We start from the raw sequence: 19,312 nt of genomic DNA, 5'->3' as shown, positions 1-19,312 counted from the left end.
CTATATTTGTTTACCATACAGAGTAAGGACTGTGTGCATTTTTGAGCGCACACTCTGAAGAGACAACTATAGAGGACCAAGAGGAACAATTAGCTGAATTTGACAAAACAGTGTACACACATAAAACTGAACCATTTATAAAATATGCCAGTGCTGCATTGTGGAATTATTCAGTAGGGAATGTGTCATTTGGTAGAAAGAAGAAGTCTACTTAGGTGTTGTTATTTCTACTTGTAGACGGGTGACTTTACTACAGGCTGAACCAGAGTGAAAAGTAGTAAACTAGGCTGCAACTGGGCCTACTTAAGAAATAATATTCTTCCATAATCCGACTAGGCTATATGCATCCAAGCATTTTAAAATAATGTACTAATAAATAACGTATTGAATAATTAAGTAAATTAAATAATTTAACAAACCAGTCACCAACCAACGCCTGCCTCCTCCTTAGACTGTACACTACGAACATGACCCTAATTTGACTATGACATGCGCGACGCCAACGTTTTTGAACACACCCACTACACCTCTGATCTCAATCAGCCCCATAAACAGGTTTACGTGGAACTTGAGAGAAACTTTTCCCTGCGATGCGTCGTCGTAATGCAGATTAAACAGAATAATGGGAGACAAATATGAGAGGGGTCCGTTAACGCGCAGGAGGAGAACGACAATTTCTGATACCGCGTCTTCGGTCCTGAATTCTAAACCATCGAACGGGAGCAAGCCGGGTAATTCTGGTGAAGCGTCCAGTGTCAACAATGAAAATAGTCCACTTAAGGTGCGGACCACATCAACGACACCACGCAAGGACAAGAGCTACAACGATGCCATCAAAGAAAGGCTCAGGTAATAGTGTCTTCATTCTTCTACATCAACATTGCAATGTCTTCCATCACCTTCTAGTGTATGTTTTCGTGCCACCAAGGTGTTAGCATGCTAGTGCCTGATGTGAATTTAGGAAGGCACCAATAACAGGCTGCAAATCTGGCTATTCTGCAACATTGTAGCCTAGTACTATGTTGTCATTATAATATGAACATTATTTGTTAGCGTCCTACATGAATTTTAAGCTTTGCATATTTGAATGCTGCTGAATTGGGCAGTTCGATACATGTATAGCGAACATTCTTATCTAAAAGGGTGTTGATTATTCGTGAACATCTACTGTTCAAGATGTCATTTTCGTGGTTTAAAAACCGTCATGTAAGACGCTCACAAATAATGCATACATTCAAGTCATTCTTTGACCAGTATTTGTGTGTTAATGAGAAGGATATTACAATGTCATTTAGTCTGGTGGCTAAGTGTGTTGCAATTCCATCCTCTTTCAAAAATGTGGTAAGGTTAGGCAACTTAAGCAATTGTGTCCCTTGCCTTTGGTTTCACAATTGCACAGCCTTGGTGGGTTGAAAGTATCAGTGGATAAAGGTCAAGGTTGCCGAAATCATAAATTCTGAAAGAAACATGTCCTCAGTGCCCTGTGTTTGGAGGTATTTCTGTAATATAATGAATATTCTGTTGTGTTGTTCCTCTTTGCTTACTTGTAGATGTCACACCCTCCAGGAGTCCCTACTCAGCTCCGAAAGTGGCTACAGCAATTACAGGGGGATCCTTAACTGGTGTGTGGTTATGCTAGTAAGTACAGTATGTGTACAATACGTGTATAAATGTGTACATTACAAGTGTAGGTACAGTATTTGATTGGACCTGTTGCTTGATTGTGACTGTAAGCTAGATTCTTTTACTATACCTTCTTATAGAATATAAGTGGTTAATTTGTCCCTTTATCAGCAGTGAACGCATGTCCTCCTGCATGAGATGTATTTCGAGGCTGTAGAACAAGAAGGAAACATTTCTATTGAATTCTTAGAAAACATGTCTTCATCTGTTCTCCTGGGAGACCGAGATTGGCTCAGATATTTTTGTGGGCACAGGGGGCTTATGTCTCCAGAGTTGGTGTCACAAGGCCATGTCTGTCCAAACCTCTTGCTGTGGTGTTTTTGTGTTTATCATTTGGCTCAAGTACAGGTCTGGCATTGAGGCCTCACTCTCGACAAAGGACACCAGGCTGCAGACTGTGTTAAGGCTAACTTTCCTGTTAGGTTCCAGGGCTTTGAATTTATAGTGGTGCTTGTGACTTTATTGGCCATTCTCCAGAATGACATCATTGTTTTAGGTGATGATATTTATGGGTGTTAATTCACATGTAAGGTATGATGTTCGTGAAGGTTAACGCATTAGGTTTTGTTTTTACTATTCTCCTTTGCCATCTGAAACCAGGTTTTATTGTAATGGCCAATTATTTCTAACTATCTACATAAAACTACACTAGAATGGCAGGAAAGTGTGCCACCTCTTTTATTTATGTGCCTTTAATTACTTTAACCTTCTTTGAAGGTCACAGGGCTATTTATAGTAAAAAAAAAAATATATGTCTGCGGCTCGCCCAACCATGAAGGATCTCAATCACTGCCTAGTGTGTCTGGGTTGTACGTAACAGAAACTTTCAAGGTTTCAAAGTGATGGGATTAGGTTAATGTGTAGCCACCACTGATCAACCATCACCCCCAGCATTGATGAAAATAACAACAGAACATATTTTAAAAACAAAACAGAACAGAGCGTCACCCAGGAACTAGGGTGGTAAAATGAAGAGACAACCCCTCTGAAGCAAGAATGGTGGGGAAAAAACAACTCCTACAGAAAAGAAAGATTAGAGAATCCGTCAGGATGTGTACTGGTGATAGCCTACCCTCTCACCTATCTCAAAACCTGACTTAACACCATGACACCAGGGATCAGCTATAAAGCAGCTCTCTCTCCAATCCCCACACTGGCTTTATGGAGAGAGGGAAGGACTTTGGACCACAGACGTAGATTCTTGGCCGTGTGACCGGCTGTCTACTCCATTCAGTTGTGCAGGGCAGCCAAGTTTCTCTCTCTCCCTCTCTTCTCGTTCTTTCTTTCCATGTTTATCTATCTTTACCTCTTTTTCCCTCTATCTCATTTCATTTTTTTTAGGATCTCTCTCTCTCTCTCTCTCTCTCTCTCTCTCTCTCTCTCTCTTTCTGTCATTCTTTGTCCAGGCCTCCACTTCTTCGTTCTGCTCTCAATCCCTCCTCACTCTCTCTCCCCCTGTCTGTTTGTGGTCCCCTGTGAAAAGGTATTACTAGATTAAATCATCATTACACCTAATAGCCATGTCCAGCCTAAAGAATAAATAAAGCTATGTTAATTGAACAAGAGTGTTACTGCACCTTTCATTGCCCCCCCTCCCCTTTATCTCTCCCTGCTATCAGCTCCTGGCTTCTTATCACTTTCCCAAACTTGCTCTCTGTTCTTTATATGGATCTCACCTCTGCACCCTACAGACAGGCTTTGCCAGGTGTTCTGGCGCTGCCAGTGGGAAATTCGTGTGACTTGGCCAGAGACCTGGCCATGGTGGGAAAGCCTCCAAACACGTTGACCGTGTCACTCTCTCCCACTTGCTGGCCTACGAGTTGCTGCCACTTCTGCCTCTCTAAAGAGGGACATTAAGTTTTACACTCTTTTTTTTTTTTTTTTTTTCTGCCAGTGGCATATCCAGTGGGTATTTTGGGCTGTTTTGCACAGTAATGCTCAATCAAGAAGTTTGAAATGGATTACTTTGATGACTGCTGGGAATGTGACATGCCCTCTAAAAATAAACATCAATTTCCCCCTCACATTGGAGAGAATCTGGAGCACTGGTCTGTCGTCTTCAAAGCTACTGAGAGCAAATTGTAATTTCAAAAGCCAGTATTAATCCTGGCTTTGAAACAAGATCACATTGACATTCTCACTGGGCCTTTTTTTCCTTGCCTCCACACCCCTCCTTCCCCACCGCCACCTCTCTCTTTTTCTCTCTTTCTGTCTTCCTCTCCTTGCATTCCCTTCAGAACATCCTCAAAAATTCTTTGTGTCCAGTAATGAATAATTATGAAACCCAAGCGGAAAATGGTTGCCGAGATCTTAGGCCAGGAGCGCAGAACCTTGCAGCCTCAGAGGGCTGCCTTCAGTGGCGGCGCTCCTCCAAGAGGGAGGGCAGCATAGAGAGGGACACAGAGAGCAAGATGGAGAGAGGGAGAGAAAGAGAGAGAGAGAGGGAGAGGGAGAAAAAGAGAGGGGAAAAAAATATATAAACCCACCATGGCCTCAGACTGAGCCAATTAAACATAAAGGCACTTACTCAGTCCTTCAAGAGCAAAAAGAAAGAAAAAAAATTCCAAAGCTCTGAGAAATGTCTTCAGGTCCCGTGCTGCCATTCACTCTTTATTTCTTTGGGTTTGACAGGAGTTTCTTGAAGACCTGTTAAATGAGAGACATACGTGCAGGCGCCTTGCTTGTTTTGAAGTCTCAGTTGTCATCATTATTATTAAACCTCTGATGAACCGGTCTTTATGTGCCATTCCATCAAGTACCTGCAAGTATTCCCAGAGTTATCTTATGTGGATTTACAGAGGCGAACACTCATAATAACCTTTTCAGTATGGAGGCTCCATTAATTTTTTTGTGGCCTTGAAGGATTAATTATATGGCTTGTGTGGAAAATAATATGTTGAGGGAGAATGGAATGTATGACATCCTGAATAAATGAATGAAGCCGAGAGGTGAGCGCCAGATCCGCTAATATAACAGTTGCATCAACAAGAGGAGCTGCGTAGCAGTCACACACATCAAGGAATTTTCTTTTTCTTCAGGGGATCTTATCCAGAAGACACGGTGTAGACAAGTAGAACAAAAAACGAGAATATTCTGATGACTACATGACGATACCGTTTCATGGAATCTTCTAAAATCTATGAACAGGAACTGTGTGAACAGTTTACTGTCTGATGTGCCATGCAGCCGATTATTGAACCTTTCAGGGCAGGCCTTTCGTATGACAGAGATCTGGCAGGGTGAGCTTCTTTTGTTGTCGTAGCCGCTTGCTTTATCTGTCTCTCTGTGATGATAAAGTGACATGGAATGCGACTCAATTGGGGGACTTTGATCTGGTTTGGTTTGCCTCCCCACGGCCGGGACGGTGGTAGAGATATCTCTGTAGATGTTCGAGCGGGAGAAGTTGTTGTTGTCATCAGGCAGGCAGACCATCCCTCTACTTAATGCAAACCCACACTAACCCACACCATGCTGTCTCCCACAGGTTCTGAGCAATGCACGCCTTTTCCTGGAGAACCTCATCAAGTAAGTAGAATGCTCACACAAGCTTGAAAGTGACAAGTGCCAAGGTGCATAGGCACATATGAGTTGTTTTATCTGCTTGGCTGAGTTTGTCCTCATTGCCTTGACACATAAGTGACCTACATTCTTTGAGGGGTCATCTGAGGGCTATATTACTCAAGATAAAAAAGTATACAGGAGGATCAGAGTGGGATGGTGCTTTTGCCACCATGCTGTGTGGGCCGTGTGTGTGTGGGCCGTGTGTGTGTGTGTGTGTGTGTGTGTGTGTGTGTGTGTGTGTGTGTGTGTGTGTGTGTGTGTGTGTGTGTGTGTGTGTGTGTGTGTGTGTGTGCGCACACAGACACTAATTCACCAGCTCACTCCCTACGTTACCCCACTCTTTGGCACAGCTGACGGGCATGAAGGTCACTTTTAGGCCAAGACGACTCTATTTTAGGCCTATTTTAGATTTTGAACTATACATGTCATTGTGCATTGTTGTGACGCCATCGCTTTTTTTGTTACAGGTACGGGATACTTGTGGACCCCATCCAGGTGGTGTCCCTGTTCCTTAAGGACCCCTATAGCTGGCCTGCATCGTGCCTTATCATTGGTACGTTTTTATTAAACTTTCAGTGACTGGGTGTTTTTCTTCTTCTTCTTCTTCTTCTTCTTCTTCTTGTTCTTCCAAGCTTGAGGTTTTTGATGGCATAATTTAATCTTAGCCGTTCCTTTTTATTTGGATTAGGCTTGGTGTCCGGGCCGTCTCGACTGGCAATTGCAGTGCCTTTCCAAGCCGAATCCATCAATTTTCCACATTTCTGCATGCCTCATCCACAATTGAGCAATATGGAGCTAATGTTATGTAGCAGTTTCCTTTTTTTCTTTAGCGTTGAGCACCCACGTCTAATTTGTTTATTTGCTCTTTCAGCCTCCAATGTGTTCATAATGGCAGCTTTGTACACGGAGCGGAGGCTTTCTGTGGTAAGTGTCACAGTGCAACGCATGTGACTAATGCGGCGGATGCGCTGTGAAATCTTTCTAATCTGTCCTCGTACCCACCAGCAACATGCACCCCCTACCCACACCCCCCCCCCCCCCACCCCACCACCACACACACAAACACAACACACACACACACACACACACACACACACACACACACACACACACACACACACACACACACACACACACACACACACACACACACACACACACACACACACACACACACACTCCCCTTCCACCGCCTTAGTCCCAAATTTCACTAAAAGGGTGGAAACCATCCATCACTAGCTCTCGACTTGTTCCTTTTCTTGTTCCCAAGCAGAATGACTGCTGATGTTTTTTTTCGTGGATTAAATATAGAGAGGAGGTTCTCTCTGTGCCGTCATGTGGCTTCATTTTCAAACGTGCTCCTTTTCCCACAGGGGACTATCTCAGAGGGCACCGGAACATTCCTCTACATCATCAATCTTTCTAGCATTTTGATCTTCCCCGCAGCTACTGTGTTGTCCGTTACCTCCATGACCCCAGGTACAGCAAGGGACACACACACACACACACACACTCTCTCTCGCTCTCTCAACCTCTCCATAGGTTATTGTTGCTCATACACTCTCTGTATACCATTCCATTGAATTCAACCTTCCATCATCCTCACCACTTTCCCCAGTGCCTTCTTAGTCACCTGATAGACACTCCATGTACAGTATAATGTCCGTGTGTTCCCGCCACCTTCCCAATCATGCAGATGAAGTGTAACCCTCTTCCCTGTCTTGCAGTGGGAGGAATCATTGCCCTAGGCGTCTACACGATCCTGCTCCTGAAACTGTACTCCTACAAGGACGTCAACATGTGGAGTCGCGAGATTAGACACGCCAAGGCCCGCACCCTCTCCCGCTCGCAATCCTGTGAGTCCCGCCTCCGCCCTCAAACTTATCACCGTCACCGCTGTGTGTGTGTGCGTGTGTGCGTGTGTGCGTGTGTGCGTGTGTGCGTGCGTGCGTGCGTGCGTGCGTGCGTATGTGTGTGCCACTAACCACAGCACTGTGCTTATGACCTCTATCCCCTGACTGAAGAGATGTTTGTTGTTGTTTTGATCAGTGAAAAACATATGTAGGACCGGATGTGAACATAAAAGAGGTTTATGGCACTGGCCACACCCCCGAAACCCCCCCCCCCACCACACACACACACACACCAAACACACACAAAGTTTCCTCAGGCACTGTGTTCTTATGTAATAAATGAAATAATGAAAGATATTACAACAATGCACTGGTATTACAACAATACAGTACACTGATATAAGAACAATACGCTGCTCATGTAAGTATTGTCTTGCCAGCCCCAATGCTACATTTTACCTGAAAGCCTTGAAGCAACATAACGGGTACATTGTGTTAATGACTCTGTATGTGTAAAGAAGGTACAAAGCAGCTGAGGATGTTTTCTAAAATGAAGCTAAAAGGTGTTGAAGCTATACCAAGCACTGCGTTGTCTGCACATCAACCACTCATTTTATGCAAACGTACATCAGGACATCTGCCTGCCTGCCTGCCTACCAAGTGAAGGGGAATATATTACAGGCCACTGCTGCATTTGATGCTGTCAGGAGAGAGATATGTGTGCCCATTTTCACCCACAGAGTTGTGAGCGTTGCAGAACTGATGAGTTGTTGTTGTTGTTGATGATGATGTTGTTGTTGCCCTGCCACCATCCTACCCCACGACTCCCATCGAGTCTGCTTGAAATGCAGCTGATCTAGTGGGTCGGAGGGGGTGGATTGGCTGGGGTGGGGGGGCTGATGGAGGTTTAATTAGTTTCAGTGCGCGCCTCTGCCTGCTTAACTCCTGTGACCCGCGTGTCTTTGGCTCCGCCGCTGTTTACCGCAATGAGATTTTAGCGTTTAGTCAAATATTGAGTCTTTCATTCCCGAGCAAGCAAACAGTGTGCAGAGGCGCACAACCCCCCGCCCCCCATCCCACCCCCCCCAAACCCCCCGCCCCCCACACACACACACACACACACACACACACAAATGCGAGGTTATGCGCACACACATATGCACATGAAGACCCACAGGCATGCAGAGCAACACAGGCACACTCATCAGTGTGTGCATAGATCACATACAAACACAGCACACACACTATCATTCATACCCACTCTGCCTCTCAGCTTAAGTTCCTCAGCGCTGTTATCTTCTCCTGGGTGGTATTTCAGTCTCGAGCCTGTGCTGTGCTGCCACCTGCTGGTAGCAAATTTAATTCAGGCAGCTCAGTCCAAATATTACTTCAACAGAACAGGACTCACGTCAAGTCAAGGTGCCTTTAACATGAATAAGACACAAGAGTAAATGAACTCTTGTTAATATAGTTGAAAAAACTAATTGCATATATTTACATAATAAGTACCTCAGTAGGATGCGTCTTTGGGACTGTTATTTTCCATTTTTTCAATGGCTATCATTCTTGGCTTTTTTTTTTACTTAACCAGAGAAACAGAGGTGTTCAGTAACATCAAGGTCACAGATTTATAGTTATGTTTGGAAGTAGCCCAGATAATAATCAGTGTGGCTTCTCTGTACTGAAGGAGGCCTTAGGTAAACCCTCCTGCTAAACTTAAGCCACATACATTCACAGTATAAGTTTAAAGCATAAAGTCATCTTACACATCAATTGTAGTGTACTTAAATTCACTCTGCCCTTCTGTCTCTGTTTGTCTCCCTGTAGTTCAGTCTGATCCGCTGTAAAGCCTCAATTTTCATCCGACTAACGCTCAAGTCTTATTTGATTTTTATCCTTTCATCAGGCCCATCTGTGCACAAACCCAATGGGATGGCAGCCCACGCTCAGGTGACCTACCCGGGCAATCTCACACACAGAGGTGAGTAGACCTCTGGAGCTCAGGGAGTCAGGAGTGCACTCTCTTTTATATACACACATACTCTCCCACACACACACACACACACACATACATACACACACAGAGACAGAGAGAGACACACACACACAAACACACCCCTACCTCAAAGAGTAAGCACAGAAAGCACAGCCAATCTTTCCAGCCATGACCCAGTGAAAAACTATAACTTTTTGTATGGAAAAAGAAATGGAGCGATTTATACGAAACGTGTTTTGATGTCGAGGGAAGGGTATTCTCTCAGTGCTTTCTTGGCGCACCAAGCCTTCGGTCACAGTCACCATCAGGGCATAAAGGGGCACGTTGACTGTGCCAAGGCCTGTGCCTTTTCGGGGGGTTTTATATGCTTCAGCCTCTGTAGTTAAGTGAACAGAGGAAGCCATGTGAGAAGTCAGTTTTGGGCTCCCGGTTGAAGAGTGCTGTATAGTGAGTCACAACTACCACTTGGGTTGGGACAAATGCTCACTATCTCTGCAGTATATTTCTGCATGATGGGATTGAAGGTTGAAGTAAAATTTTTAATAATGGCATTAGCTTTAGCAGCAGTGACGCAACTACAGTGGGGAAAATAAGTATTTGAACCCCTTGCGATTTCACAAGTTTGGCCACTTGCAAAGAAATGTGTGATCTATAATTGTAATGGTAGGTGTATATTAACAGTGAGAAACAGAATATCAACAAAAAAATCCAGGAAAATGCATTTTATAACATTCATGACTTTATTTGCATTTGATGCAAAAAATAAGTATTTGAACCCCCAAAACTGACTGACAAAAATGACTTAGTACTTGGTGGAATAACCCTTATTGGCAAGCACAGACGTCAGACGTTTCTTGTAGTTGGTCACCAGGTTTACAAACATCTCAGGAGGGATTTTGGTCCACTCCTCTTTCCAGATCCTCTCCAAATCTTTAAGGTTGTGATTTCAATGGGAGGGAATGAGGGAACGAGGTTCAAGCCCAATATTCCACGTTACATGGCCCCATCCATAGTCCCCTTGATGCGGTGGAGTCGTCCTGTACCCTTGGCAGAGAAACAGCCCCAAAGCATAATGTTTCCACCTCCATGCTTGATGGTGGGTATGATGTACTCTTGGGGTCATATTCAGCATTCCCCCCCCTGTCAAACACGGCAAGTCGAGTTGATGCCAAAGAGCTTGATTTTGGTATCATCTGACCACATTCTGTCTCCCAATCCTCCCTAGAATCATTCAAGTGTGCAATGGTAAACTTCAGATGGCCCTGTACATGCGCTTCCTTGAGCAGGGGGACCTTGCGAGTGCTGCAGTACTTCAAAAAATGACGGCGTGGTGTGTTGCCAATGGTTTCCTTGGTGACTCTGGTCCCAGCTGCCTTGAGATCATTCACAAGCTCACTCTGTGTAGTTCTGGGGTTATTCTGCACCTTTCGAATGATCACTGATTCCGCACGAGGGGATATCTTGCATGGAGCCCCAGACCTAGAGCGGGTGACAGTTGTTTGGTGTTGCTTCCATTTATGAATAATCGCACCAATAGTTATCTGCTTCTCACCAAGCTGCTTGCCGGTGGTTTTGTAGCCCATTCCAGCCTTGTGCAGGTCTACAATCTTATCTCTGACGTCCTTGGACAGCTCTTTGGTCTTGCCCATGGTGGTGAGGTTGAAGGTGTGAAGTATGATTCTTTGGACAGGTTTCTTTTATACAGGTCACCAGTTGAGATCAGGTATACCTTGTTAGACCTAATGAGGACTAATCTGTGTGCTTTTTGGGCACATAACTGGCCATTGGGAGCCAGAATTCTTGCTGTTTGCTTGGGTTCAAATACTTATTTTTTGCATTAAATGCAAATAAAGTCATAAATCTTATAAAATGCAGTTTTCTGGATTTTTTTGTTGATATTCTGTTTCTCACTGTTAAAATACACCTACCATTAAAATTCTAGATCACACATTTCTTTGCAAGTGGCCAAACTTGCGAAGTCGGCAGGGGTTCAAATACTTATTTTCCCCACTGTATGTGGGGCTCAGAAAACTTAAAATGAGTTAGTATTGAAATACACACACAGTCGTAATAACAAATCTATTTTAGGGGGCCCTTGGTTCATACACTACTTTGTCTAGGAGTATGTGAAAATTCTAATCTTTATACAAGATTTAGGGCCTGCTATACTGCATGTTTTGTAAATATGGTGAAAATTATATGGTAAAACATTATCTTAGGGTAACGTATTTCTATCAGCACTATCAAAGGAATTGTAGCGATATCTGAGGCCCATGGCGGATATGTAAAAATCCTCGTCTGTTGAGCCTTAACAATTTGCATGGTTGATGTTGAGTTTATTGGCTGGTCATTTCCCCTGGTCATTTCGCCCCTTCTAGATTTGTATTACTTTGTTTTCGCTCCGACACTGTGCTACGAGCTCAACTTTCCACGGTCTCCACGGATACGTATCAGGTTCCTCATGAGGAGGCTGTTTGAAATGGTAAGCGAGATCTCTGGATGATAAGTCCCGCTTCACACATTGCCTGATGTCTTTTTGGAAAGGAATGTTTTGAATGAACTCGTTCAACGTTTGCTTCCTTTCACAGCTTTTCTTCGTGCAGTTGCTGGTGGGACTGATACAGCAGGTATGGCGATCCGATTCGCCGCCATCCTTTGGTCAATTTTGACAATCATTTCTCCCTAATGGTTGCTAATTTTCACCTTGCCTGCTTCATTGTGTGTATTACTCTACACTGCATTCCAGATAAGATAAGGAAACTGAAATATGTGGTTTTAATTTGTATTGACTTGTATTGTCCTTTGCAGTGGATGGTGCCTACTGTTCAGAACTCCATGAAGCCATTTCAGGTTTGCATTAGCTACTTGTCATTTGCTGGTTAAGATCAAGTAACAGTATTAAAGTTGATGTAATGGCTAGATATTTGTCTGTAATGGATGCTGATCAGCTTCTTTGTTTTGCATTTGCTAATTTGAAGGTAGAATGTTCAGCTTCAACCTTCATGGCTTTTTCCTTTTCCCACACAGGACATGGACTTCTCCAGGATGGTGGAACGTCTGCTGAAGCTTGCAGTGAGTCTCTGATAGGAATAGATAAATGTGATGAAGCATAGAGCAAAACGTGTACGTTGTGTAGTGTGATATCTTTCATTCATCTCCTCTCCTCCTCACTCCACCTTGCGTTCTTGTCCTCCCATCATCCTCCTCCTCCTCCTCCTCCTCTTCTCTCCTCTACTCTCCTCTGTGTACCCCGACAGGTCCCCAATCATTTCATCTGGCTCATCTTTTTCTATTGGTTTTTCCACTCCTCCACAAACTTTGTAGCTGAGCTGATGCGGTTTGGCGACCGGGAGTTTTACAAGGACTGGTGGTAAGTACCTGTTTGGGGGATTGTATTTTGTGATTATTAAAGCAGCAGTATGTCATTGTTTGACCTTGACATATCAGCCTAAAACACATTTTGATGTAACACAATTTAGGATCTGTAAGTGTGACAGAGCCTTGTTTATGTTTGGCTAGCAACAATGGTTATGCTGTTTCCTGTTGATATGGCCTGTATAGAGCTGTTGGTTGTGGCTGTTGATGAGTCCCGATGGGTATAACGAAAGATGAAGGATTCATCTTCATGTAATGACTTTGTGATGCTTATTCTGTGCGTGTGTGTGTGTGTGTGTGTGTGTGTGTATGTGTGTGTGTGTGTGTGTGTTTGTGTGTGTGTGTGTGTGTGTGTGCGCACGTGTGTCTTTGTTGTCGGCTTTCTTCTGATTCCGTGGCCTAGCCGGGTACCGAGAATGATTGATGGCTCAGTGGCGTGAGTCGTTCCGAGACGCTTGATCAAAGTTTGTTGTTGCATTTCCGGAAAGCCAGCACACACCGTCATTCCGACATCACAAACTTTCTACTCTGTCTCTTTCAGATAGATAGAAAGAGACATTTCCTAGATTGGCTTGGCGTGGGAGGATGGGGGGTTGGGGGGGGTGGAGAGAAGAAACTTTTTTTTTTCTATGAAGCTCGTCCAACGTTGTGTCTTTATTTTTCAGAAGGGCTCTCTTTGGGGATTAACTGAGTGCTAAATTCAGCTCTTGTCTGGTCTGGCGTTTTTCACAGAGACTGTCCAGAGGAAGTCATTTAGCAGCCACTGGCTTAAGCACTGCTGTCGTCAGCCTGCACAGGGGCTGATAAGAGCTGTATGGAATAAAAATGGCCGTCATCGGAAGGGAAATGTGGAATGGGATGCATTGGATTTCTTCTGGCTACTTTTGGATGTGTATGTGTGTAAATTTGTATTTGTGTGAATTTGTATGTGTGTGTACGCTGTATGTGCATTCACTTGTATTCATGTTTTTCTTGCAGGAACTCAGAATCTGTCACATATTTCTGGTCTAATTGGAACATTCCAGTACATAAGTGGTGTCTCCGGTGAGCACATCCTCTGGATCGTCACATTACTGCGTGAAAAATGATTAGTGTTTGGACACATACTGTTGGCAGCTTAAGGACTTGCACAGATACCCTTTACACAGCACAAGATAATGCATGAACAGATATCGCCAATTAGTATCAAGTGCAAAAACGAACCAAGGCCACAGTTTGTAAAGCAAAAGCCATTAATGGGCCTTCAGGTCTCCTCCCTAGTCTGTTAAAAGACCATGTTGTGGACGTAATGTCCTCTCACCCTTCCTGTCAGAATAATTACTACTATGTGGGTGTTTGTTGTTTCCTCCTCAGCCACTTTTACAAGCCCATGCTGAGGAGAGGTGTGAACAAGCTGCTCGCCCAGACCGCCGTATTCCTGGTGTCCGCCTTCTTTCATGAGGTTTGTGGGGGCTCCAGTAAAGCAGTCACAGTCGGACGCGCACACGCACACACACTGACGTACATAAGCATGTGCAGAGGCAAATGGGCACAACCATACATGCTGCATAGGTGTACACCCACAGAGAAAACAGATAGAGAAATAGACTCCAGCAGACATCCACACACATTATATTATTTATATAAGACGTTTATCTTGGCTATTTACCCATCTGCAAATACACAAATGCTTTTACACACAGGGAAACGCACAATGTTCTTGCATACATCTCTGGCTAATGTGATGGAGCAGCCAGCTTTAACTGTTTTCTCTCTCTCTCTCTCTCCCCCTCTCTCTATTTCTCTCCCTCTCTGTGCAGTACTTGGTGAGCGTGCCTCTGAAGATGTTCCGTCTGTGGGCATTTATGGGCATGATGGCGCAGGTCTGACTCCTCTCTCTTTCTCCCCAGACACTTTAGAGTACCACCCTCCATAATTTTTAAGATGAAGTGGGAGTATCAGATCGAAGCCATTGCTATTTGATTCATTTGTTTTATTTTTAAACACTGCCTCACCCATCTAGTTTATGACTGCCTACCACCCCTTCTGTTTATTTTTTTATTTAAATTTTTTCGTTTCAGGTTCCGCTGGCCTGGTTTGTGGGACGGTACATGAGGGGTAACTACGGCAACGCTTGTGTCTGGATCTCACTCATCATTGGCCAGCCTATCGCTGTGCTCATGTACGTCCACGACTACTATGTAATGCACTCCCAAGGGGAACCCAACAAAATGGCTGGACAGAATTGAATAAGCAACAGTGGTTCCCTCCGTTTAGGAAAATACAGAATGTATATGAACAGTATATTTTTAAAGGGAAATATTTTCCAGAGGAAACTGCCTCAGTCCGGAAAAGAATTGTAAGAAATTAATATTGTATTCCAGTTGAAGAATCTTCCCCATCCGAGACCAATTATCTGCCATTGCACTAGTCGGAGCTAGTTGTGCTGGAATAATGTGCAATCGTCCTGACGCCACCACTGCCCAACCAAAGCACGAGAACATTTTTTTTAATGCCTTTTCATACTTGAAACTCCAGCACTATAATGATCAATGCAAATGTGTTCTCATATACAGAATGTACCTGCCTACTACTGGTATTTGTATGAGTGATCGCTGTTGCCTATTGCAATGCTTCATATGCTGAAAACTTTAATGATTGTTTCTAGTATGCCAGTGGCTTTTTGTGTGTATTTAATCATATGTATTTATTTTTCTATAATTAGTGTGATCAGTTTGATTTCTGAAATATGATTGTGTTCGCTCTTTGCACTTTATCAATATGCATGCGCATAGTTTGCAAAGCTGTGGTGGTGTTCCTTTTAAAAGGAACATGGCGCAATAAGACTTTTAATTTCAATTGTGAATTATTTTATTTGCACAGTGAAAGCAGTGTTATTCAGCAATGGTGACTTTTTGAACAATTAACATGTGATTTTAATTTTTTTTTGGTTGATGTCAAGTTGAAATGCTTCAATGTTTTTGGCAGAGAGGTTTTTCCTTTGAGTCAAATTCTGTCTGCACGCATCTTAGGGTTGAGTTGCATTTCAAACAAACCTGTTGCCAATTCTTACCTGTGACTATAAGCTATCAATACCATCAGTATATGAGCCATTCATTCTGGTATATATTTCCACAGTTCAAACAAAGCACATTATTCTTATTGTTTTTACATTGATGTTTAGACAAACATATTAAGCTTATTGAAATAGCGTTCTTGTTTTTAATGGAAAGGGACAATACCCATGATTACTTAGGGCTTAACTTCATTAAGATGCAGTTAATTTGTTCATCTGATTTTATTCCTGAGCATTTCTTTAATTTAACTTTCTATTAGGTGAAAGCAGATCTTGTCAAACATTTTATCATTTGTTGTAGACCTGATCAGTCAAATGCAAAGATGTGTATAAGCAACCTCTAAACATTCAGACAGCCGAAAAACACCATCCTGAAAATCAAAGAGATGCAAGCAAGTGTGTCTTGTGAGTCTGGGTTTTGTCCTCTTGTGTTTTTCCTTGTTCTGGAGAGGGTTTTGTAAGTACAATGCAATGCAATGCAATGCAATGCAGTACTCAGGTGCATTTCTGTGCTCTGAGACCTTGGCAGCTGCGTCACCAGTGAAATAAAATCCTGCCCATGGAACTGTCTCAGTGCTCTCTCTCTCTCTCGTGTTTGTGTGTGAGTGTGAAAAAAGTGTTTGGTGCTTCTGTGTGGGAATAATACCAAGAGCATGAGCCTCGTTCATACGGTGCCTATAAAATGATTTTATTTGTGCAGAGAGCAAGGCATAAAGAAAAAAGGGCAAGACAAATCACATGGTTCCAAAATAATATCAAATAAAGTAAAAATGAAAACTAAATGCACTACTAATTCCAGCTGTGTGTTGGGAGACAGAACACCAGTACAGTGAACATCTGGAATGGAGGACGGGGATCAGCTGCTCTACTGCTGCAATGGAAAAGAAAAGTTGATGTCATTCAATTTGGTCTTTGTAATCCATATCATACTGAAAAGAGCTTTGCTGTACATATGTGATAGCACATTTATCCAACCTTGCTAGTTCAAAGAAAGACTAACGGCACACAGAGGCATATAACTCCTGGAAAAACTTTTGTTTGTTCAATTTAATTGACCGTTTTTCAGCCTGTACTTTATTTTTTGCAGGAACAGTGGGAAACTAAGAGCAAATTTTCACTGACAGTTAACAGTACGTTTTTGTACTTGATCACATAACTAATGATCTGATCCTGCTAAGCTTACCTTTGCTTTGTTCTGTACAGGTAAGTAAAGTTTAAATTCGGCTGGGAGTTCATCCTCGGAGTACAGCCTGTCAGAGAAGTACACTCTTCTGATGCGGCAGTTAGCATGAATCTGCACAGCAAAGAGACTTATGAGTAAAGCACCATCAAATTCAAGTCCATCAAAATACATCCGGACATTGTATGCAGTGTGAAAAGAAAATGCTTTCATGTTCCCTTTGTCTTGATCTATTAATAACTTAAATCTTTGGGATGAGGAGGCAGCTGAACCTGGGCTGCAGACTCAAGCAAGAACACATTTAATGGAGGACCTCCACCAAACAAAACAAAAAGTACAGAAAAAACACACATCACATCAAAGTAATAAATGGTATACATGTTTCTCACCTGTACACGAAGCGTCTCTATGTAATTAGTGCCGTATGCCCTTCTGGTGAAGTCTGAGAGGTTAAACTGAATCTGGTTCCAGCCGTCGTCCAGTCGCATGGGCATAGTGCAGATGAAAGGCTTTACTCGAGTCGTACTTTGGTAGTTACTCGCCCGAAATCTCCGTCTCACATTTTTGTCATCTAAGACCTTGACCATGAGAAATCAAGCAGAATGGTTATTAACAGGAACTAAGCATGCAATATTATGGCTGTTTCCAAGACCAATTTTGGTATGTGTGCTTAAAGTGTAAACCTACCTGAACTTCAAAGGTGAAGTATTTTTTCAGGTTCTTGATGATCATAACCAAAAAGGGAAGCTTGATGCCAAGTGTCTTTTTGGGATCCGCTGGACATGTTATATAAGTTGTGCTATAGAAATAAATAAAAGGGTTTAAACATTGCTTGAAGGAACAGTGTCAAAACAAACGTTTCAAGGAGCAGTGGGGCAAAAATACGTATGAGAAATTGAGCCACAATACCTGACGTTAGTTCCTTCAACTTCAAGAACCAAAGACTGAATGTCATTGTCTGTTATTCTTTTAATGTGACCGTTCCTCACCTGTTAATATGTATCAAAAACAGTCATTAAGCTGTGTTAAGCAGTAACTTTGGCTGACCGACATGCTCCAACTCCGACGATTTAAAGCAACTGCACTGCTATAGCTAAATTATTGTCATGGTAGCTCAAACATCCATTGGGTAGTTAAGCTTAAAGCTAGCTATTGGTACACAGTTTTCCAGCTAGCTAATTGAGACAACAGTAGATGACACATTAGGGATGCATGACGTCCCATCCATAAAAGCTTAGTCCAAGCTAAAGTTACTTCTGAGAACACCTGGACAGCAAACAAACAAGACACCACAGTAGCTTTGTGTTAATTGACTGACGTAAAATAGCCAGCTAAATTCTTTTGAGTATTTACCAGCTACCGTTAAGTTTGCTGCTTACATGGCTCGCCCATCACTATTGATAGTATAAAAAAGCCAAACACCCGTCAAATGAATCAGAAGCTGCTAACGTTAACTGATAAATTAGCTTGCAAATTTGACTGAAAATGGACGACTCTTACCTTCTTGTCCCATATTTGCAGAGGTTTGCTTCCAATACTATACAAAATCGATAAGAACCCACTCTGGAAAGTATTTTTAAACATATTCCTAGCTTCTTACCATCAAGCCAAAACGCGTTTAACTCCCTAGCTACCTTGTGTTGTGTTTTGATGCGAGTTAGGTTTTTGCTCAAGTTAATACGTTCCGTGTAGCAGCGACAGATTAAGAAAAAAAGGTTCCGGTTATACAGCTATGTTCAAAATGTGCCGGCTAAAACTGGAAAAAAAATAACGCGCGCTCAAATTTTCACGACGTTTATATGATTGAAATCTGTTTTACGTATGCCCTGTTCTCTTTATGTAAATATATGAAAACCTAGCGGCATGAAACAGCAAAAATATATCTAAGCTGAAATATTCGTTTTAAATACCAATTTAGATGTGCATCTACGACTATCTCTGCCCTACACCTAACATGCCAGCTGTCTTCATTTAGTATTTTTTTTTAGAGTTGCTATGATACGAGACGCAGGTCCCTTGTCACGTTGAGTTGATCTCTGTTTACTTCTGAAGTTGCCATGGTACCACCATGGTGGGTTCCAGGCTCGTGCCAAAGTTTTGAGCGTCTTATCCTATATCTAGCTAAACGTTGTTGCACTTATAATGCTTAAATTAAACAATTTATCAATAACTCTTAAACTGTTTATAATCAAATCTACTGCACAGATATGGGAGCGTATCTATGTTCACAGGGTCCGATGTCCCCATGTAATTGACCCTGGGAACAGGACCCTAGGATAAAATATTGGGAACAGAACCCTGGGAACATAAGAATGACCTGCACATGTAGCCTATATATTTAGCCCATTGCAGAAGAGATTAATGTGGGCGAAATAAAAAGGTTGTTGGAACTATGAACCCTATAGACTTTTTTCTTCATTTTCTTCCTTGTCTTCTTCTTCTTCTTCTCTCCCCTCTGAAATGCATTTTTGTTATGTTACTCAGCATTCGTTCTCTTTGTAAATGCTAAGGGAGGCTGCGTGTTACCACTTAATAACGGGACTAAGGATTTATGATGCACTGCCTCCATCCCGTTGTTCGAAGGATGCAGGGTGTCTTTTGACAAAACC

General features: G+C 42.7%; 2 protein-coding genes across 2 annotated transcripts; one reads left to right on the top strand and one right to left on the bottom strand.

The window, feature by feature from the left end:
* The first annotated feature begins 581 nt into the window (after positions 1-581).
* dgat1a (diacylglycerol O-acyltransferase 1a) lies at positions 582-16,075 on the top strand. Its single transcript, XM_080836460.1, has 17 exons — positions 582-849; positions 1,551-1,638; positions 5,168-5,208; positions 5,712-5,797; positions 6,116-6,168; positions 6,618-6,723; positions 6,972-7,100; positions 9,004-9,078; positions 11,472-11,575; positions 11,682-11,720; positions 11,902-11,943; positions 12,121-12,165; positions 12,351-12,463; positions 13,447-13,512; positions 13,822-13,909; positions 14,268-14,330; positions 14,529-16,075. Exons 1-17 carry the CDS (start codon positions 623-625, stop codon positions 14,694-14,696), a joined length of 1,533 nt encoding a protein of 510 aa, XP_080692586.1. The 5' UTR covers positions 582-622; the 3' UTR covers positions 14,697-16,075.
* A 115-nt stretch (positions 16,076-16,190) lies between these two features.
* On the bottom strand, positions 16,191-18,354 carry cfap20 (cilia and flagella associated protein 20). The gene is made up of 6 exons (XM_080838169.1): positions 18,204-18,354; positions 17,613-17,692; positions 17,391-17,502; positions 17,093-17,281; positions 16,707-16,817; positions 16,191-16,394 (listed from the first exon to the last, which is right to left on the bottom strand). The coding sequence occupies exons 1-6, from the start codon at positions 18,285-18,287 to the stop codon at positions 16,389-16,391; spliced, it is 582 nt and encodes a 193-aa protein (XP_080694295.1). The 5' UTR covers positions 18,288-18,354; the 3' UTR covers positions 16,191-16,388.
* Positions 18,355-19,312: the final 958 nt, after the last annotated feature.

Source organism: Sprattus sprattus, assembly GCF_963457725.1.
Source record: "Sprattus sprattus genome assembly, chromosome: 4".
NCBI classification, from domain to species: Eukaryota; Metazoa; Chordata; class Actinopteri; order Clupeiformes; family Clupeidae; genus Sprattus; species Sprattus sprattus.
Note: the sequence above shows the minus strand (reverse complement) of the source record. Positions and strands in the feature narration are given on the sequence as shown.